The sequence below is a fragment of the Phascolarctos cinereus genome, unplaced genomic scaffold (genome assembly GCF_003287225.1).
Source record: "Phascolarctos cinereus isolate Bilbo 61053 unplaced genomic scaffold, phaCin_HiC Scaffold_1;HRSCAF=81, whole genome shotgun sequence".
Lineage (NCBI taxonomy): Eukaryota > Metazoa > Chordata > Mammalia > Diprotodontia > Phascolarctidae > Phascolarctos > Phascolarctos cinereus.
The window spans coordinates 176273446-176296964 of NW_027555514.1; the positions used below are offsets into that span (position 1 = coordinate 176273446).

Here is a 23519-nt window from a genome sequence, read left to right on the forward strand (position 1 = left end):
ACAGAAAGAGGGAAGTTTGGAGGTGGGGTGGGTTTAGATAAAAGATAATGAGTTCCAGTTTAGACCTGTTAAATTGAATACCAGTGAGACATGTCCAGTAGGCATTTGGCAATGTAGGACTGGAGTGTAGGTGAGAGATGTAGTCTGAGTGTATAGATTTGGAAGTCACCTCCACAGAGGTAATAATTGAATCCATGGGAACTAATGAGATTGCCAAGCAAAAGACTGAAGAGAGAGGAAAGAGTCCAAGCCAGAACGTTGGGGATGCCCAAATAGATAGGAATTGGATAATAATCAAGCTCCTGAGAAAGAATAGGTAGGAGGAAAACCAAGAGAGAATAGTTTCATGGAAGTCAAGGGAAAAGAAAGTATCTAATGATGATGATGATGATGATGATGATGATGATGATGATGATAGTATCAAACATTTACATACTGATCTTCTTTGATCCTCCCAATAACCCTCATCCAGGTAGAGTACAAGTATCAGAAGTTGTAGAGAGCTCATGAATGATGAATATTGGAAAATATCAGAGTTGGTACTATAGAGCAGTTTCAGTAAGGAGATGAGGTTGGTTGATAGCCATATTGAAGGGATTGAGAAGTTAGAGGGTGATAAGAAAGTGGAAGCAATGAATACAGAAGACTTTTTCTCGGAGTCTGACTATGAAAGAGTCAAAAGATATGGGATTATAGCTTAAGAAGATGTCAACTAAAGTGTTTTTTTTTTAAATTGAGGCTGAAAAGACCTGGGCATGTTTTTAGGCAGCAGAGGAGAAGACAGTAGAAAAGGAGAGAGGGGAAAATGGGAGAGAGGGAATGATCAAGGAATGAAAGTCTCAAAAGAGAGAGGAAGTGATGGGATGATAGCAGTCTTGGAGGAGAGAAGGGCCACCACTTCCTCAGAAGCTAGAGAAAAGGAAGAGAGAAGGGAGGACACTTTTGAAGGCTTTTGAGGTATGGAATTGGAGAAATATAGGAAATTTTGGTGAATTGTGTATGTTTTTTTAGTAAAGTAGGAGGTAATAATTTCTGCCAAGAGGGAAGGAGAATGTTTAGGATATAGTATTTGAGAGGGGAAAAGTTTAGAATAGCCATTTAAGGGAGTATGATAGCTAATTATGGAAGAGTAAAAGAACTGACTTGCAGCAATGCGGTACCAGTCCAGTTGAAGGTTTTTTTAAAATTGTTTTTAATGGATCTGTGATTTCATCAGTGTAAGAAATTCACTGTGCAGGAATTCCCAATACCAATGCCAGTTAGCACTTAAATGGTACAGTGGGTAGAATGTTAGACTTGGCATCAGGACCACCTGAGTTAAAATCCTGCCTTAGGTACGTACTAGCTGTGTGACCTTAGGCAAGTTACTTAACCTCAGTTTGCCTCAATTTCTTCACCTATAAAAATGAGAACAGCAATAGCATTTACTCTCAGACTTGTGAGAATCAAAGGAGGTAATATTAGTAAAGTGCTTTTAAACCTTAAAGTGCAACATAAATGTGAATAATAATAATAATTATTATTATTAGTAGTACTACTACTAATTGTTGTTGTTACTTGGTATTGTTGCTATCATACTTGTATGCCATAAAGACCCCTGGACTTTGCCATCTATCTCACTGCTGTACCCTCAGGACTTTTGGGTCTTTTCTTATATCCTGCCACTCTTATTTATTATCTTCCCCAATTAGAGGTGAGTTTCTTGGGATCTGGAACTGTCTCACTTTTCTATGTTGTTTCCAGTGCTTAGCAAAGTGCTTGCACATAGAAAGCACTGAATAAATGAATATCCCTTCACTCATTCACTCATTATTTGAATGTTGCCTGGGAGTATTGAGAGGTCCTGACATGCCCAGGGTCATACAGACAATTTGTATTAGAGAGTGGTTTTCTATGCATGCTGTAATGCTTCTCTAGTTCAGATTAAATTAAGTTTTGTAGTGGAAAAAGCCAGCATGAATGTATGACTCATATGCATTTAGTACCATAAGAGAATGTTGCTTTGGTCGTCAGCCATTTAGAGTAATGCTATCTCCCTATCTCCATTTTCCATGCACTCAAAATAGCATAGTTTATGCTTTTAGTTCTGAAATTTGTCATGGAAAGGTATTTTTCAGTTCTATAATCCTCAGTATTGCTGTTCACAGGCCTTGGTTCTATAGACAATACACCAATTGACTCATCCTGGTAATTAGAAATTGGAAAATTGTAACATGAACCTACTCTTCAAATAGTACCAAATGATGAGGATTGTCTATGCACATGTCCTAAAATCTATCATGAGTTAATTTTTGTGTCTAAAGGAAAGATGTTGTAGCAGAGTCACCTTGGCAGCACATCTGAGGACTGGCTAGAAATAATTTGTTGTGATAGAAGTGACCAAGTTCAATCTTTATTGCTTACATTCTCTCTTTCCAATTTGCTGGTATAGGTATTATTCCCTTGGATTTCTTGCCTTATAATGATTGAAATTGACTTATATCTTTCAGAGATTTTGCCACATCTCAATAGAGGTAAAACCCCTAAACAGAGTAAAATCACTACCCTCTCTCTTATTCTCAGCTAGGTGGCACAGTGGATGGAGCACTAGGCCTGGAATCAGGAAGATCTGAGTTTCAATCCAGCCTCAGACACTTACTAGCTGTGTGACCCTGAGCAAGTTACTTAATTCTGTTTCTCTCAGTTTCCTCATCTGTAAATGGGATAATAATAACTCCTACCTCCTAAAGTTGTTGTGAGGATCAAATGACATCATTATTATAAAATGCTTACCATAGTGCCTGGCACATGGTAGGCACTATATAAATGCTAATGAATCACTATTACTATTAATTTCCAGAGATATTTTTAGAAGTTGTCATGTTAGTTGCTATTATTATTATCTCCATCCAACTAAACCTATCCTTCCCCAGTCCCTAACCTTCTTTGCCATCCCCTCCCATTGTGCCTTAAAGAATCCCTATTCTTATCATTTACAAACTTGCCTTCTAGATTATTTCCTTTTATATTCTTTCTATCCTCCGTAGTCTCAGAAGCCCAGTTTCTTCTAGAAGACAATAGAAGAGGTCTTTCTGGCTCCCATTTCCAGCCCTATGTGCTTTCTTTCCTTACCTTTGTATGTGGCTAGGGACAAGAGTTAACATGCTCCTTGCTCCCAAGAACCCCTCTGTTAGTCTTTACCTTAGCCTCTGTCACCTAGCATCCTCTTCTTCTTTGAGATTCTAAATGACCATGTCTAGTTCAGAAAAAAACAAAACAAAACAGAAACCTTGTTTTATTTATCTGTCAGCCAGGACATTTTCCTACCTTTCTAAGAGAATTCAGTGTCTCACTCACAATATTCTTCTCTGTCTCAACACCTGTCTTTATAATCGGGGACTTCAAAATCAATGTCGTTGTGCCCTACAAGCATATTGGCCTCTCAATTCATCAATCACCTTGACCCTATGACCTATAGCTTCAGTCCCATTTCACTCACCCACAGTCACAACCTAGATCTCATCAGAACCCATAATGGTACTACTCATTATGGCTTTGAACTCTGGCAATTCCTTACGTGGTAATAATGTCTGAACCTTCCATTACTTCCTCTAAATCACTTCTGATCTTCTAAACCTAATCATCTTCCTTACCTTGATCTTTAAACATTCATACTACTCTCCTTTCCCAGTCCATCACCCTGACTCTGACCTGAATTTCCTTCTTTCCCTGTCTTCATTCTATTTGTGACAAGCTCTACTATACACTGTCCATCACCCTTGAATACTTTGTAGCCCTGTCCTCACAATTTACCAACCCCCAGCCCTGAGTAACTTTCACCACCAAATGCTTTACTTCTGTTACTCAGGCTCCTGTCTGCTCTGCTGTGCAAGAAAGCACCCACATTTTTTGTGAATTTCATTGAAACTTGGTGACAGAACGTACCATTCATGTGCCAGTATGCCATAAATGGGATCATTTCTATTTTATGATAATTTTCTACCTAATTTCACATATGTATGACAGGTCCTTTTTTTCCTTCATTTGTTTCTTGTGGAAAACTGTTAGCAATATGACTGATTGGGAGTTTTTTTTCAAAGTGCAGGAAAAATGCTACTATTAATAGAACATCTGTCAAGATGGCATCATTCTGTAAGACAAAGGTTTTAAGAAACAGCAAAATTGTCATTCTTTTGGTAACTTGAGTTGAAGGAAAATTATTGAAAATGAAACTTTAATTAATACTTGCTTAAAACTTAACTGTTGATGGATTGGTTTATTTTATGTTTTTTTAATCAAGAAATATTTAATGAGAACATCAAAATCAGGAGCTAAAAGTGACCTTAAAGATCATCTAGTTCAACCACCTCATTTTATAAGTGATGAAACTGAGAGTTAAAGAAGCAAAATGACTTGTCTAAGGTCACACAAGTAGTAGGTGGCAGAGCTGAATATTTGAACCTGGGTCCTCTGATTCCATGTTCAGTACTCCAATTTAAACTCCACTTCCACTGAATGGAACTCAAAAGCTACAAGGGTATATTTTGGGCTTTTAGGTGATGCAGTGGATGGGGTGCTGGGCCTTGAGGTAGAAAGACCTGAGTTAAAATCTTGCTCAGACTAGCTGTGTCACTCTGGGCAAGTCGCTTAATTGACATCTATCTCAGTTTCCTTATCTGTTTAATGGGAACAATAACAACATCTACCTCTCACAGTTGGGAGGATAAAATGAGCAAATATTTGTAAAGGCACTTTGCAAACATTTAAGTGCTATATGCATGACATCTATCATTATTATGATTGATATTATTGTTGCTGTTGCTGTTTCTGAGCACCTCAACTGTAGAATAGGGTTTAAGCATAATTTTTATTCTCAAATAGCTTGGAATTATTTCCTGGTATTCCCTTCCTCCTTAATATAACCCAAGATTTGGAATAAGAGACCTGAGTTTGAATCCCCACCTCTATCACTTATTAGCTATGTGAACTTAGAGAAATCACCTGGCCTCTCTAAGTTTCAGTTTTCTCATTAGTAAAATGAAAATAAAAACCCTTCTGTTATCTACCACAAAGAGTTACTTTGAGAATAATCTTGTTTGTACTTGTACTTATAAACCTTAAAGCGCAATATAAATGAGAATTATATTTTACAAGTTCAATATGAGTCAGAGGTGTGACATATAGCCAAAAAACCTAATGTAATTTTAAATTTTAAAAGAAGCATTGTTTCCTGAACTAGGAAGTTGATAAATCTTCTGTACTCGGCCTTAGTCAGACAACATCAATTCAATTCAATTCAATTTAATTTTATCCAACAAAATTTTGTTGTTGGGATGAAAGAGAGCTACCACCTAGCCATGGCCTTATCTCAGAAAAGCTTTTATGGAAACGAATGATGGCATGACGCTTGAATTCATTGCTATGGTCTTCGATAAAGGGATAGAATTATACAAGCACATCTTGTTGTTTAGATTAATCTGTAGACATGGTAGGGTATGATGGTGGTCGGGGGAATAGGAAGTAGATTGTCTTAAAATAGTATCTTATTCTGGTCCCCTTCACTTCCCCGCCCCAATTCTAGTCAGTATAGTAAGTTTATAAGTAACCAGTATAAAGGGGAAATAGCAGGAAATAAGATTGCAAAGAGGAACCAGGAAGTCATGTGCCAACCTTCCCAAAGATCAAAGGATTATGATTTATAAATTATATCATACATTAACCAAAAATCAACCTTAGTAATATGTGCTGAATCAGTGAAAGTCATCTAGGCACAGCTGTGAAGGTTTTTGGTCCTATCATACGTAAATCCCAGGAAAATTTCAGACCTCCACAGTTCTAGACTCAGCAGAATCTCAAAAGGTACTGATAACTGAAGTTTTCCTGATAACTTTGAGATGATTTGGATATATTAATGAACTACCCTCAAAGTGGCAGAGATAGGAGTTGGTCTGTTTCCCTCCAAAACCCTATAAAAATGAGACTCCAAACTCCCGCCCACCCAGCATTCTTCCCTCTCTATTGTTTCTATGCTGTCTTTTTCATTATTTTTTTAGTCATGGCCAACTCTTCGTGACTACATTTGCCATTTCCTTCTCTAGCTCATTTGACAGATGAGGAAACTGACACAAAGAGAATTGAATGACTTTCCTAGGGTCACACAGCTAGTAAGTTTCTGAGGCCAGATTTGAACTCAGGAAGAAGAGTCTTCTTGATTCCAGGCCCGGCACTTTACACACTTCGCCACTGAGCTACCCCATACCGCCTAGTGCTCCCAACTCTTATTCGTGGTTACACTAATTTACACTCTCTATTTGTTGTTTAGTCATTCAGTCATGTGTGATTCTTCTTGACCTTGTGGACCATACTGTCCATGATACTGGAATGGTTTGCCATTTCCTTCTCCAGTGAATTAAGACAAACAGAGGTTAAGTGACATGTCCAGGGTCACACAATCAGTTAGTGTTTGAGGCTGTATTTGAACTCAGGTCTTCCTGACTCTAGGCCCAGTGCTCTATCCATTGAGCCACTTAGCTGCCTCCCCCCCTTTTTTTTTTGGTTACAATTTTTGTTGTTCTATGTACTATGCAGTGAAATAAAGTGTTTACAAGAGGATGATACACAAAGGTTTTTTTTTAACTATTATTTTTTCATTAGGGTCTGAAAGAAAGAACTGCCATACATGAGGTATTTTTTTTTTTAGGTCGAGGCATTAAACTTTGACCTTTAGGACACTGGAGGGCAGGAACAGGACAATGGCTTGGAATGATGGAGACAGGAAGCACCGGCTTATAGGTCCATGTATAAGTGTGGTGGGTACCTTCTGACTCACTCTTCCAAAGTCAGGATGACTACACCTGTCCTTCATGTTTCTAGGGTGCCCTGAGAGGTTAAAGGGCCTCCATTTCTATATCCTCCCATTGACTGTGTGCCCCCTACTGTTAAATGCTAATAAGTAGCATCTCAGATCCATGTAACCACTGATTATCAGTTAGTTTTAGGAAGGGCTATTCACTTTGAAGATATAGTAGTAACAAAAATACAAATAATTTTGCCAAACACCTAGAGTACACACTCTCCCTTGTCTCATTTCTGTCTCTGAGGAAGTGAGGCTCAAATTTAACTCAATTCCTACCATTGATCTCACCAAGTTCACTCCCAAAGGCAACATCACAGTTTCAAGAATCCTTGTCTGGGGGCAGGTCCCATGTGTCATTCTGAAAAGTCACTCTGCTTCTCTGGGCACCAGTGCTGAGCCAGCTATGAAACCTAGATGCTGGGGTGCCATCTTCCCTTCACCTAAAGTGAAAAATAACAAAGAGCCCAGGCCTCTATTCATAATGTCACATGGCTACCTCAATGGGAAGCGTTCATGGCCTGCCTCTCTGGTGAAAGCATTGTCTCTCACCAGATTCAATCAGTGGAATCCAAAAGGTCCATTAAGAGCACACAGAGATAATGGCCAAAGGACTAGATCAAGGTTGACTGAGGACTTTTTGAATAAACTTCAAGTTCTAGTTATATAGTCAATTAAAAAAGGTCTTCTCCTAACCAGTTAGCAGATTGCACCCAGTTACAGAATGTCTATGCATGTTCCTCGTCTCTCCAAGCATTTCCATTCAGTCATCACAAGCAAAAGCAGGCTTTGCCAGAAGTAGGTTCCTCAGCCTCTCTATAGGAGGAGACACCAATATAGGCTTTTTGTGCACATACTGGTCCCATTAGTACTTTAATACTTCAAGGTTCAACTTTTGATTTGGTTAATGTGGGCACTGTCTCCACTGATGTAGATTTCAATCATGGCTGCTATGTTGGTCCTTGAAGCCCAGACATACAATCTGTTACTGGGCCTTTTCTAAGGAAGTGGGACCTGCTACAGAGCTTCTCCTCCATTGGTGTGGCCTTCAAGGAAATCACTCTACAAATCATAAAAATAGGCTGTTTGAATTCTTATTGTGTATGAAGAAGATGGTCTAAGACTTAGATGTGGAAATAAAAGAACAAATAAACATTTATTGTTGTTGTTCAGTCATTTATTGACATCACTCCCCATGACCCCATGGACCATGCTGTCCATGGGATTTTCTTGGCAAAAATAATGGAATGGTTTGCCATTTCCTTCTCTAGTGGATTGAGGTAAACAGAGGTTAAGTAACTTGCCCAGGTTCACATGGCAGTAAGTGTCTGAGGCTGGATTTGAACTCAGGCCTTCCTGATTCTAAGCCCAGCACTCAAGCCACTGTGCCATCAAGCTGCCTCCTTTAATAATATAAACATTCAGAAATTATTTGTCTCCTTCATTTCATTACTCAACTTGGCATGTTTTCATTAGCCAAAGGGAGTATGATTATTTTCCTGACCTGAAGAAATTCACTAAGCAGTTGCTCTGGGTCACAGCTGAATTTAATGCTATCTGACTTCTCACATAGCTGGCATAGAGCAACACTTATTCATAGTGGCAGAGTTTTAATAATAAGAACATCTCCCAAATATTGGCTTCTACATATGTCAACCCAGGTTGCTCTCCACCCCCCCCCTGCAACATTTTGTCTCTTTTAGGATCCTCTTTATACAAAATAGAAAAGGGACCAGACCAGTGATTTTACTTACATAGCAAAATTCCAGATGAGGAAATTTCTGTGATCTATGCATACCAGAGCCTTTTTTGCAAACCATAATCTTAGAGAATTGCCCAAGACACTAAGAAAATAAATGAGCTGCCTAGGGTCACACAGTCAGTATGTTTCTGAGGTAGGAACTGAACCCAGTTCTTCCTAACTCTGAGATCAGCTGTCTGTCCACCATGCCATACTTCACTCATATGTAATATCACAATATAGTATTGTATGTAACACATAGTAAGTATATCATATAGCCTGAAATGTATGTCACAATATGTACCCAAATCTTATCATCTGTATGTCATGTGTATGTATTGCATGAGTATATATATGTGTGTCTTTCCTTTGATCTCATGTATATAAAATATAATAATACTGAGCTTGTGAAAAATTGTTAACATCTGTGAGAATTCTTCTGATTTTTGTCCTGCATACTGAATTCTCAAGGGAAGCTGCTATTCATTTACGAATTATTAGGAAAACTTTTCATTCAGCTTATTTGCCTTGCTAGAGAGATGATTTTAAAATGATAAGATTTCTTTTGGGGGTAAAATGACCACACTGTTCACTTAACACTAGATAATTTAAAACATGGAGCCCAGAAATTTGAATTGGCCTAAGAGCTTTAAACTATAATCTTGTTAAATATGTACAGACTGAGAGTCATTTAATGCCCTTAGATGTCATGTTCTTATTTAAGAAATTGTTGTAGAAAGCCAATGTTGTGAGCTAAGAGAAAAAACAACAATAAACAAAAAAAAAAACCCCAACCCTTCAAAATCTCTAAAATGCTGGCTTCTGTTGTTCCTTGCTACCTGGGCAACCTTGAATGGGTCATTTATGATTTTGGGCTTCAGGTTTCTCAACTGTAAAATGGGTATAATCATCTTTGAGCCTTTTGTGAGGACATAATTAATTCAAATATAAATGGCAATCACAATGATTATTGTTTAGCACGATGGCTCATCTGGAGAAGGATAAGAATCCAATAAAAAGTAACATGAGAAAAGAATTTTTATCCCAGCAACCTACAACTCTGAGTCACAGAGATTAGAAAAGTAGGAGATGAGAATATCCTAGATTTAGGATGTTCATTCAACAATCATTTAATAATCTCTTACTATATGCAAGGCATTATACTAGGTACTAAGGATGAAAGAGATGAAAAATATCAAGTACAAGTTGATCAGCAGAATATGGCAGCTGGGAAGGTAATGTGATCAATGAAGACCATAGGTTAGTAATTCTAGGCAATTAGGAGGCATGGTAGATATGTCACTCTTTTTTTTTTTTTAAGGCAATTGGGGTTAAGTGACTTTCCCAGAGTCACACAGCTATTAAGTGTCAAGTGTTTGGTCTGAGGTCAGATTTGAACTCAGGTCCTCCTGACTTCAGGGCCGGTGTTCTATCTACTGTGCCACCTAGCTGCCCCGATATTTCACTCATTTCTCTATCATGATCCTTGATAAGAGAATACTTGGGCTCTGGACTTGGTAGTGAGGAAGGTGATAGTAACAGTAACCAAGAAGGTCATTTGGTGAAGTGGCCCTCTAATCCTGAGCTGCTGCTCCCTTTACATTCCTACCCTCATTAATTTCTTTCTTAAGATGACAATGACACTGATGGGTTGATGTATTATATTATATTAAACTTATTTTTCCCAATTAGACAAGGATATCTAGATATGAAAAAATTAATGAAAAGAGATGGCTTAAAATTTAAGAAAGGCTAGCACAGCTACTCAACTAAATATAAAAGTTTGAAGAAGAAACAAAATAATGAAGTGTTCTACCTCATTATCCCTTTCCCTGGAATGAAAGACAAAGGAGTTTATCACAAAATTCTTCCATGTAACTGAAATAAGAGGTTTTTTTTTTCCCAGTTTGTGAACTGCTTTATTTTTTTTAAAATTAAATAAAAAAATTTTGATTACATTTTAAATTCTGAACTGTCTTCCTCCTTCCCTCCCTCCCTATATCACACTAGAGAAGGCCACCACTTGATGTAGATTTATAAATACTTCTATTAATCAGTTCTTTCTCTGGAGGTGGATATAGCATATTCCTTCATAGGTCCTTTACAGTTGACTTGAGTATTTATAGCACTCAGAATAACTTGGTTGTTCACAATTATTCTTTGAGCAATATTGTTGTTGTTGTTATTACTGTATACATTATTCTCCATTATTTCATGCAAGTCTTTCCATGTTTTTCTAAAATCAACCAGCTCATCATTTCTTGCAGCACAATAGTATCCCATCACAATCATACACCACAATTTGTTTAGCCATTCCCCAGTTGATGGCCACCTTGTTAATTTCTAGTTCTTCACACAAAGGGAGCCGCTAAAAATACTTCAGAATATATAAGTTCTTTTCCTTTTTCCCTCATCATCTTGGGAAACAGACCTAATAGTGGCCTTATTAGGTTGAAAGGTATAGACAGTTTAGTAATATTTTGGGCATAATTCCAGATTGCTCTCCAAAATGGTTGGCTAGTTTATAGTTCCATGAATAGTGATTAGAGTCCCAATTTTTCCACACCCATTCCAACATTTGTTGTTTTCTCCTTCTATCATTTTAGCCCATCTGATAGGTGTAAAATGATATCTTAAGGTCGTTTTAATTTACATTTCTCTAATCAGTAATGATTTAGAACATTTTTCATAAGACTATATAGTTTTGATTTCTTCATTGAAAAACTGCCTGTTTATAACCTTTGACCATTTGTCAATTGGAGAATGACTAATATTCTTATAAATTTGACAACGTTCTCTATATACTGAGATATGAGATCTTTATCTGAGAAACTGTCTATAAAAATTTTCCCCCAATTTTCTGCTTTCCTTCAATGACTATATATTTTTTGGGTACAAGACCCTTTTTAATTTAATGTAATCAAATTTATCCATTTTACATCCCTAATGCTCTCTATTTCTTGTTTATTCATATATTCTTCTCCTATCCATAAATTTGATAGTTAATGTGTTCCATGTTCCAGCTTTCTTATTATATCTCCCTTTATAGCTAGGTCATGTATCCATTTTGATCTTATCTTGGTAAATGGTATAAGATATTGTTCTATGCTCCATTTCTGCCAGACTGCTTTCCAGTCTTTCCAACAATTTTTTTTCACCAAATAGTGCATTCTTATCCCCAAAACTTAAATCTTTACATTTGTCAAATATACAGTTACTATAATAGTTTGCTACTGTGTATTGTATGTTTACTCTGTTTCACTGATCCACCTTTCTATTTCTTAACAGTGCCAGATAGTTTTGCTAATTACTGCCTTATAATATGGTTTAAGATCTGACACTTCTTCCTTCAAATTTTTTCAATAATTCCTTTGATATTCTTTTTTTTTTGGTAGGTAATGGGGTTAAGTGATTTGCCTAGGATCACACAGCTAGTAAGCATCAAGTATCTGATGTCAGATTTGAACTCAGGTCCTCCTGACTCCAGGGCTGGTCAGCTGTATCTACTGCACCACCCATTGCCCTTCCTTTGATATTCTTGACTTTTTCTTCTTCCAAATGAATTTTATTGTTATTTTTTCTAGCTCGATAAAATAATTCTTTGGTAGTTTGAGATGGCATTGAATAAATAAGTTTAGGTAGAATTGTCCTTTTTGTTATAATGTTTCTGCCTACTCATGAATAATTAATATTACTTTAAATCTGACTTTATTTGTATAAAAAGTGTTTTATAATTATATTCATTTAGTTCCTAGGTTTCTCTTGGCAGGTATATTCCCAGGTGTTTTCTAGAATCTTATTTTATTTTAAAGTTATTTTAAATGGGGTATCTCTTACTATCTCTTCTTACAGGGTTTTGTTGGTGATACATAGCAATATTTTTTTGTAGTTGGCATATTTTATTTTAAAATTGGAAGATGTTTGAAAAGTTGACATTGAAATATTAGGATACAGCAATATTAATTCCACCATTTAAAATATTCTACCTCAGCCCACAAAAAATTTACATTTTATCCAACTGATTTAAAATATTTTTACTTGCTTATGAAATGGGCATAATTGAAATGAATAAAAAAACAATTTTTTCCTGTTCAATATAATTAAACTTCCCCCCAAAAAACCTTTAATAAAAACCTACAGTAACAAAAAAATCTGCTTTTCAAGTCTGCATTTAAAATACTGATTAAAAAATAAAAGGTTACTAAAAATAGACAAAAAAAACTTAAATGTAAACTATAAGAATACATTTGTGAGTCACCCATACAAATTAACATTTTTTTTACATAAAAAGTTCAAGATTGCAGTTTCTCAACATTTACTAGGCTGTTTTGATTTTTGTGGATTTATTTTATAAACATCCTGCCACTTTGCTAATATTATTGTTTCAACTAACTTTTTGATTGAATCTCTAGGATTTTCCAACTATATCATCATATCAACTACAAAGAGACATAGTTTTATTACCTCATTGCCTATTCTGATTCCTTCAATTTCTTTTTCTTTTTTTATTTGCTATTAGCTATTGCTAGCCTTTCTAATACAATATTGCATAATATTGATGATAATAGGCATTCTTGTTTAACTCCTGATCTTATTGGGAAGGCTTCCAGCTTATCTTCATTACAAATAATATTTGCTGGTGATTTTAGGTGGATGCTTCTTATCATTTTAAAGAAAAAAATCCTTTTCTATGTATGCTTTTGAGTGTTTTTAATAGGAATGAGTGTTGTATTTTGTCAAACTTTTTCTGCATCTATTGATATAATCATGATTTTTGTTACTTTTGTTATTGATATAATCAATTACGTCAATAGTTTTCCTTATATTAAACAATCTCTGCATTTCTGGTATAAATCCTACTTGATCACCATGTATAACCTTTGTGATATATTATTGTATTCTCCTAAGTAGTATTTTATTTAGAATTTTTATATCCATATTAATTAATGAAATTAGTCTATAATTTTCTTTCTGCTGTTACACTTCCCAGTTTAGGTATCATCACCATATTTATTTCATAAAAGGGGTTCGGTGGGATGTCTTCTTTGCTTATTGTTCAAAAAAATTATTTAACATTGGAATTAGTTGAGCTTCAAATATTTAGTAGAATTCTGTTGCAAATGCTTTTTTTTTAGGAAGCTCATTTATGACTTACTCAATTTCTTTTTCTAAAACAGGTTTATTTAGATATTCTATTTCATCTTCTGCTAATCTAATCAGTTTATATTTTTGTAAATATTCTTCCATGCCACTTAAATTGTTAAGTTTATTGGCATGTAATTGGACAAAATAGCTCCTAATAATTGCTTTGATGCTGTCTTCTTTAGTTATATATTCTCTTTTCATTTTTGATTCTAGTAATTTGGTTTTCCCTCTTTTTTTGATCATATTAATGAATGGTTTATGTATTTTATTGTTTTTTCATAAAACTGACTAGTTTTATTTATTAATTAAATAGTTTTCTTACATTCAATTTTATTAATCTCACCTTTAGTTTTTAGGATTTCCAATTTGGTGTTTAATTGGGGATTTTTAATTTTTTCTTTTTCTAGTTTTTTAAATTGTATACCCATTTCATTGGTAAGCCTTTTCTCTATTTTATCGACATAAGCATTCAGAAATATAATTTTTTTCTGATTACTGTTTTTGCTGTCATAGATTTTTAAATGTGTTTCATTATCATCATTCTCACTAATAAAATATTTGTTATTTCCATGACTTTTCACTAATTCTTTAAGACTAGGTTATTTAGTTTCTAATTAATTTTAATCTGTTTCCATGGTTTCTTATTATATGTAATTTTTACTGAATTATGATCTGAAAAAGATGTATTTAATATTTCTGCTTTTCTGTATTTAATTCTAAAGTTTTTACACCCTAGTATATGTCAATTTTTATAGAGGTATCATATATTGCTGAGAAATAGGTGTATTCTTTTCTATTCCCATTCAATTCTTTCTAGATAGCTATCATATGTAGCTTGTCTAAGATTCTATTCATCTCCTTGACTTTTTTCTTATTTATTTTTTGGTTAGATTTATCTAGTTCTGAGAGGGGAATATTGAAATCCCCCACTATTATAGTTTTGCACTCCATTTCCATCTGTAATTCATTTAGCTTTTCCTTTAAACATTTGGATAATATAGCATTTGGTGCTTTTGGGTTTAGTATTGATATTATTTCATTATCTATGATGCTTTTTATCATAATGTAGTTTCCCTGTGTATCTCTTTTAATTAAATCTATTTTAGTTTTAACTTTGTCTGAGATAATGATTGCTCCCCCCCTGCTTTTTTTTCAGCATCAGCTGAAGTATAATAAATTCTACTCCAGCCCTTTATTTTTACTCTATATTTATCTCTCATTTTAAAATGTTTTTCTTCTACACAACATATTGCCATATTCTGGTTTTTAATTCATTTTTCTGTATGTTTCCATTTTAGGGGTGAGCTCATCCCATTCACAGTCCAAATAATAATTACTAGTTGTTCATTTCCCTCCATCCTGTTTTTCATCACTGTTTATCCTTCTCTCCCTCTCTTTTTACCCTATTCCTTAATTTACCCATCCTTATAATAGTCCTTCTCTTATCCTTTCCCCTTAACCTCCTATTGCTTGATCTGCATACCCTTCTAGAAGTCCCTCCATTATCCTATCCCTCACACAAATTTCTTTGTAAGTTAAGCAGACTTTTATACCCTTCTGGAGGTATATGTTATTCCCTCTTTAACTCAGTTCTAGTGAGAATGAAGTTCTGGCACTACCAGCCCTCCACCCCCTCATACCTCCATGGTAACGATTCTTCCATTTATACCTCATTTGTATGAGATAATTGCTCCATTTTACCTGTCCCTACCCAATTTTATTTTTTAGGATTATCCCATCATATTCAATTCAACCCCAAGCCTTCTGTCTATGTATATTCTTTCAAACAACTCAAGTAATGACAACATTCTTAAGAGTTACAGATAATGTTTTCCCATATAAGAAGTAAAGATTTTTACTTTATTAAGTCCTTTATAATTGGTCTTTAATGTTTACCTTTTTATGTTTCTCCCAAATCTAGTAGTTCATATTTTCCATTCAGTTCTGGACTTTTTTTCCTCACAAATATCTGAAAGTCCTAAAAAATAGTTAAAGTTAAACTTCATTAAATTTTCATTCCTGCTTTACCCCATCCCCTTCAGGATAACACAGTTTTGCTGGGTAAGTTATTCTTGGTTGCAAGTCCAGCTCCTTTGGTCTTTGGAATATGTTGTTCCATACCTTTTGTTCTTTTAGTTAGAAGCTGCAAAATCTTGTGCTGTCCTGGCTGTAGCTCCACAGTATTTAAACTTATTTTCTAGTTGCTTGTAATATTTTCTCTTTTTAACCTCGGAGCTATGATGTTACTGTGTGTTTTTATCTTGGAATCTCTTTTAGATAGTGATTGGTGGATTTTTTCTATTTCTATTTTACCTTCTCATTCTAAACCTTCAGGGCAATTTTCTTTAATAATTTCTTGAAGTATAATGTCTAGACTCTTTTTTTTAATCATAATTTTCAGGTAGTCCTACAATTCTTATATTGTCTCTCCTCAATCTATTCTCCTGCTCAGTTGTTTTTCTAATGATATGTTTGACATTCTCTTCTATTTTTTTTTCATTCTTTTGATTTTGTTTTATTATTCCTTGGTGTTTTTTGAAGTGTAACACAGGAGCTACTGACCATGCCAATTGCAAGGCAGGAGGGCTTCTAGCAGGTTCGCTCTTGATCTGGACAGCCAGGAACAGAGACATAATGAGGGGTTAAATGATTTATTCTTATTCTTCTCAAGGTCTCCTGATAATGAAAGCGCCAACTCCTACAGAATCCCTAATTACTCTTCTCACAGGGGCAGGTGAGAATATACAGAGAGTAGAAGCTCCAGTTCCTGTCTTATTCCCCTAAGACTCGATGGGGGCCAGTCAAGGCAGCACAGCATTCTAACTTGTGCATTCCTCCCAAGCCTCAATGGGGACCAGTTGAGGTGAACACAGCATTACACTGTCACATTCCCTCCAAGCCTTGATGGGGGCAGGTCAAGGCATGCAGTTTTCAGCTGGCATTTTCTCCAAATCCCCACTTACTGACCAGTGCTTACTTGATTTAAAGAGGATTATACAAAGAAGTCAATTTGCCAGCAATAGCCTCACAAGTTTACATTAACTTTAGCAATATCATGGTGAATCAGCATAGTGCAAGCACAGTAGGCTGTTTACAAAATAACTCTAATGTTTACATTATCTCATCATTATATGTCACTGTGCAGTCATAAAAGAAATTGTTTACAATGTGAAATTCTGGGAACTAGCAGACTGTTTATGGCCATGGATCCTGAGAACTATTATCTGAAAAAGAATAACAAAATCCACCTTATATACATAAAGTCACTGGCTTTTTATTGCCCAGTTCTAATTTTTAAAGAGTTATTTTCTTCCATAAGTTTTTGGATCTCTTTTTATAATTGGTTGACTTTCTTTTCATAATTTTCTTGATTTTCTTGTATTACTCTTAATTTTTACCAAATTTTTCCCCCTTAACCTCTCTTTTGATTTTTAAAGTCCTTTTTAGCCGCTTCCAAGAACTGTTTTTGGGCTTGTGACCACTTTGCTTTTTTCTTTGAGATAGAAGTAGCTGTTTTAACTTCACTATTTTTTTCTGAGTTTGAACCCAGATCTTCTCTATCATCACAGTAGTTATCTATGTTTGGGTTCTTTCTCTTTTGCTTATTCATTTCTTTAGCAGCTTATTTTTTTATCTCTTAATTTTGTGTTAAAGTTGGGCTCTAGTCCTGAGGTGTGGGGGATAATATCTCAAGCTTCAGGTTTTTGCGCTGTTGTTTTCTGAGCTCTTTCCAGTTGCCTGACTTTAGGCATTCCTCTTTGTTCTTGAGTGATGACCAGGGCCCCAGCAAGGCTGTCAGCACAAACACTCTTGTTCCCTCCTGAGGAAGCTGAAGCTGCCACCTCACACAGCTTGTTTGTTGATTCAGCAGTATTTCACTGGGAGGTCAGGTCTTTCCTAATATCCTCCCAAGTTAAATTAGATAAACAACTGGTTCATCCTAACTTTTAATTATTTCTGCCACTCAAAGTTCACTCACTTTAAGGTATTTTGTGTATTTTTTTTGTGGGGAAATTTAGGAGAGCCAGATAATTGCTTACCTTATTCTGCCATCTTCCAAGAATTCCTCATGAATTGAGAATTTTTGAAAGAGAAAATGTAATAGTCATATTGAACAGTTCAGTTATTTTATTTATTTTACATTTTAGTTTCCTCTGTCATTTAAGTGGCAACATTTGTTAAATTTCTACTTCAGATGTACAGTTCTATGTTGCCATAGAAAGACTTGTTATTTACTATAAATGACTGCATTTCATCATGCAATATAAAGATCTCTTCACATGAAGGGCTTTCAAACTCTTCAAAAGTTACCTTTTCCAGAGTGTTTCCATGGGTTTTTCAAATTGGGGTATGTATTTCTTATGTTCAAATCAAGATAATGCATTCATCCTTCACCACGGATATCTTTGGACTTGCTGTGGTGGAATGCCATATGCATGGTATTTCCTGAGGTCTCTTGATTACTCACATCTGTAATATAGCTTCTAAGCTTTTGGATACATTAAGAACATTTCAACATTTTGTTTTTCTTTTTCTTTTTTTCCATTTCATATTATGCTAGTTAGAATTAGTCCAATATTTCACACAGCTATTGCTCTCTACCTCTTTGTTATCATGGATTGCATGTAAAGTGGATTTTCTTCTTTTTTAAAATACTGGTTCCCAAGATCTGTGGCCATAAACAATCTCCATTGCACTTGTGCATAATATAAACATTTGAGCTTAACTTGTAAACAGCCCACTGAGTTGTACTATGCTGATTCACCATGATATTGCTAAAGTTAATGTAACCTTATGAGCCTACTGCTGGCAAAATGCCTTCTTTGTGTGCTCCTCTACAAATCAAGCGAGCACTGGTCAGTAATTGTGGATTTGTGGAATGTGAAGCTGGAAAGCTGTGCTTTCCTTGACCCATCACCATCAAGGCTTAGGGGGGTGCTGTAGGAGCTGGTGCTCCTACTCTCATTCTCACCAACCCCTGTGAGAAGAGTAATTGAGAAGAATAAAGTAAATTAACCCCTTATTATTTCTCACCTGCTGTCCCTCTGGCTGCCTGGATCCAGAGTGAACCTGTTAGAGGCTGGAGCCCAGAAGCTCCTGTGTAACAGGGATAAACACAGGAATCATCAGAGTGGTTGTGTATAATTTCAATGCGGGCTTCATCTGAACTCTCAAAAGAACAAATAACAAGTCAAGTCAATAAGCATTTGTTAAACACTTATGTACCAGGTACTGTGCTAAGTGCTGGGGTGGGGTGGGGGTGGGGTGGGGCAGTTTGGATGGTACAAAAAAAAGGCCAAAAAATACCTCCTCCCAACAATAAACAACCTCTGCCTTCTAGGAACTCACTGTTTAATGGGGGCAATGATGCAAATAACCTGGTACAAATAAGATATAGAGAGGATAAATTAGAGATGGATATAATCAATAGAGGGCAGTCACTAGCTTTAAACAGGATTGAGAAAGGCTTCTTGTGGAAAATGAGATTTTATTTGGGACTTGAAGAAAGCCAGGGAAGACAGGTGAAGGGGATGAAGGAGAGAAATCCTAGTATGGAAATTCACTCCCTGTCATTCACAATCTTTACCTTAATAGTGTGAAAATAAACATTTCTCTTTTTAGGAGACCCCAATAGATTGCCAACTATTCAGACAAGTATATGAAGTATTTTCACTGGTACCAATTACTTCTACACACCTATTGCTTTCTTTTGCGTTGCCACAAGATTTGCAGCCACTTTCCACAAAGTCTGTTTTCTTCTCTTGGCTTATATCCCTTTCACCTGCAACTTGCAAATGGAAAGAAATCTCTTACCCAAACTAATGTTTTCATCTATCTTTCTTTCTCCTCCTCCTTCTCCTCCTCCACCTCCTCCTCTTCCTCCTCCTCCTCTTTGTCCTTCCCCTTCTCCTTCTCCTCCTCCTCCTCCTCCTCTTCTTCCTCCTCCTCCTCCTTCTTCTCCTTCTCTTTATTCTGTTAGTATACTCCTTCTTGTTCTTAGAACCATTCATCAGTCATTTAATATCTTGTACTTTTCTCACAGCCAACTCAAAACTCTTTTCTAAAGCATCAACAAGATAGAAGACAATCTGTCATGTCTATTCTTTAGGCTGCATTTTTTGGGCCAGATTTAATGTAGTCTTTCATAAAAATGTATACCCAGAGAGGTAATAAATTCTTGGCTTATGACCTCTTGCCTGGACTATTGCGATAGCTTCTTGACTCTGTCCACTCCCCTTGGCAATCTATCCTCTACAGAGTTGCAAATTGATATTTCTAAAACATAGATCTGATCATGTCACCTTCCAACTCAAAACCTTCAATGGCTTCCTCATAGCTTCAAGGCAAACATCTCAGCCTGAAATTGAAAATATTCCATAATCTGGCTCCTTTCCCCTACCCCTTTCCCATTTTATATTGTTATTGTTATATTGTTTTTGTTATCCTTTAGGGATGCTCTATTCTAGTTGAACTGTTCTGCTTGATGTGCCCCCATACACAACATTCTTCTTCTCACTTTCATGTCCTCATGAAAGTAATTTCATGTGTCTGGAAGGTATACTTTTCTAATCTCTGCCTCATAGAGTCTCTAGGTTTTTTTTTTTAAAATAAAAACACAGCTTAGATTTTGCTTCCAAAATACAGCCTTTTAATGCTTCCCCTCTTGAAATTATTGGTATTAACTGGTACATATGCTATATTATATTGATTAAGTTATGTACATGTTACACAAACCCAATAGAAAGTAAGCTCCTTGAGGGCAGGAACTATTTCATTTTTGTCTTTGGATCTCTATTCCCTATTACAATGCCCTCCACATAGTCACTGAATCAATGTTTGTTGAATAAATTAAATCTCTATTACTATCCCAACGAAAGGCCAAGGCTACAACTGTTAGTAGCATCAGTGGTAGTAATAGGAAGACATTCTCTCTCCTTAGCAGCAGCATCTTCTAAATGACTCAGCCCTTGGAAATGATAGAGGCCTTATTACATGCCGTGTTCAAAGATGACAAATATGTTTGGTGATGCAGCATAGGGAAGTAGAAAAGATGTATCCTGTATGGATGGCAAAGACAGCCAATTGTTCCATGTAGTAAGGAGATCATAATCACTGTGAGTGGTTGGTCCCTGAAAGGGGCTAGGACTTAGGCTCTTAGTACTTTCTGGAAAATGTGATCATAGAGGGCATAGTAGGTTCCAAGGACAGTGGCAGTAATATCAATCTCAGCAGCACCTCCATTCTCCTTAGTGATTGCATCCCTGAATATTTGGATCCTTGGTAGTGATGGATGAGGTCTCAGTAAGGAGCTCACCTTGAAGATAGAAAAGGTAGGCCATCCATGGTATGACAGAAAGTGGAGTATACATCAGTTTACATATGTGAACATTACATGTGTTTCATGTATAATTGGAATAAACTCACATTTTTTGACTGAGAGAGAAAAGTATCAGGGACTATTCCTTATTTTTTTCTTCTGTGAGAAACAAAGGTCCAAAATACACCAAAATATTCATAGCAGCACATTTGTGGTATCAAAGAACCATAACAAAGTGAGTGACCATCAATTGGAAATGGTTGAAAGCACTGCATTATTTGAATGTAATTAAATATTGAATGTAATTAAATATTAGAAATGAGAAATTCAGAGAAAGATGGGAAGATTTGTATAACATGATGCAGAATGAAATAAATGAAAGCAAAAGAATAATAAACACAGTAACTACCATAATGCAAATGAAAAAAAAATCACTAAGAGAATTATGAGCTCTAAGTAACATAAAAATCAGTAATGATCCTGAGAACAGATAATGAAACATATCCTCCTCTCAACAGAGAAGAGGGACTATGAGGGTAAAATGTATATGTTTGTCAGATTTGGTCATTGCTTAATTTTTTGAGTATTTTGTTAATGCTAGAGAGAGTTCCATTTCCAGCTGGGTAGGAGGGTGTATTTCCACAAAGGACTGTGATTTAAAAACAAAAAGCATCAATAAAACATATTGAAAAGAAAAACATCACTATGTATTATCACTTAATGAGAATAAAATTATGATCAATTTTGATAGTAAATAAATTGTGCGGTATGGCTTCCCACTCTGAGAAATAATTTCTAGCTAAATATTAAAATTTTGTTTGTATATCATTTTCTATTAAATATACAGATCGCTTGTTTATTTCTTTGTCTTCTTTTTCCTTTCTTTTAACGACCGTCTCCATTACTGTAGCATTGCTTTCAGCTGACTGAAACTGCTTCCTCAAAATAAATAGGATGATCATGGCTGGGACATAGCCCACTCCTCTTAAGATGGTTGACAATCCAAGATAGATAGTTCTGTGAAGAAATGTAGATTCATAAGATCTTATGCAGTAATGCAATATACTGAACACACACCCACTCTCAAACACTGAATTGCCTATGCAGGAGCATAGGCTATCCTTGCTATAATTTTATTAATATCTCATCGTTTCATGGCAGTTAGAGCTGGGAGGGATCTCAGAGATCAACTCATCCAACACCCTCATTTTACAAATGAAGAAACCGAGGCCCAGATAAGTAGAATGATGTGACCAAGGTCACACTATTAGTAAGTGGCAGACCCAAGATTTTAACCCAGGTCATCTGACACTTCATCCTATGCTCTATCCACTATACTACAATGCTTCTGCTAATTCCTTTTGTGTATAAGGGATAGTACTAGGAATGATAAAGATAAGGAAGACGTGATCCTTGCCCTAAAGGAAATTATAATCTAACAATTGCATATAATGACTTCTATGTACACATACATATGCTGATATATTTTATATATAATATATACATGTGTTTATATTGATACATGTATGTATATATGTGTAAATATGTGCATACCTACATACATATTCATGTGTATATAATTTTATATCTACATATATTTTATATATTCATATATATATAAATTATATATTATATATAATTTTTGTGTAAATATATATGTATATACATAAATTTTTTTGTGGTCAATTAAGAATACTTCCCTGTCCCCTCCAGGAAAGACTAAATGTATTTAGAGAGAATACAGGAGGGGTGAGGTGGAAAGGTCACTGGATTTTGAGTCAGAAGACCTGGACCTAAGTCCTGGCATCATGATTTATGTGACTTCAGGCAAGTCACTTAACCTCCTAGCTTTTCTGTAAAATGAAGAGGTTGGACTCAATAATTACTTAGGCCCCTTCCAGTGCTAAAGATCTATCATTTTACATCTATTTTTTTTTGTTTGAGTAACCAATCTATAGCTCCCCAAAATAAGACATTGAACTGAAAATAGATAGGCCTCTGTTGGTGGTGTTGAGATACTGAAACCAAAGGGAAATCAGTAAGTTGTATGTCCCAACTAGTCAGTATCATCAAGCTTGATAATTATTGACAACTAGAGTTGCATAAAAATGATGTGTCATTGGTGGGGTTCAGGCAGAGATTGGCCTGCTTTTTGTCAGGAATATTGGCAAAAAGAGCTCTGCTCAAGTCTGGGCTGGGTTAGATGATCTCCTTCAGGTCATTAAGAAGCAGCTAGGTGGCACAGTGGATAGAGCACTGGAGTTGGAGTCAGAAAGACCTGAGTTCAAATCCTGCCTCAGACACGTGATAGTTGTGTGACACTGAGCAAATAACTTAACCTTTCTCAGACTCAGCCTCAGTTTACTCATTTATAAAATGGGAATAATAATAGCACCTGCTTTCCAGGGTTGTTGTAAGGATCAAATCTTATTTCTCATCTGGATGCACTACTCTGGGACTTCTCTAATTCCTCCACCATGTCT

At 35.7% G+C, this 23519-nt stretch overlaps 1 protein-coding gene and 1 long non-coding RNA gene across 2 annotated transcripts in view; one reads left to right on the forward strand and one right to left on the reverse strand.

Annotated features, from left to right (window-relative positions):
• Positions 1 to 23519, forward strand: part of LOC110213754 (uncharacterized) — a 59492-nt gene that overhangs the window by 34418 nt on the left and 1555 nt on the right. The gene's annotated exons all lie outside the window — the stretch shown is intronic.
• LOC110213752 (solute carrier organic anion transporter family member 1A2) overlaps positions 20209 to 23519 on the reverse strand; it is a 53564-nt gene continuing 50253 nt past the window's right edge. The window contains exon 15 of the mRNA XM_020994200.2: positions 20209 to 22053. Within this exon, the coding sequence (XP_020849859.1) occupies positions 21843 to 22053 (211 nt within the window). The 3' untranslated portion in view covers positions 20209 to 21842. The remainder of the gene's footprint in view (positions 22054 to 23519) is intronic.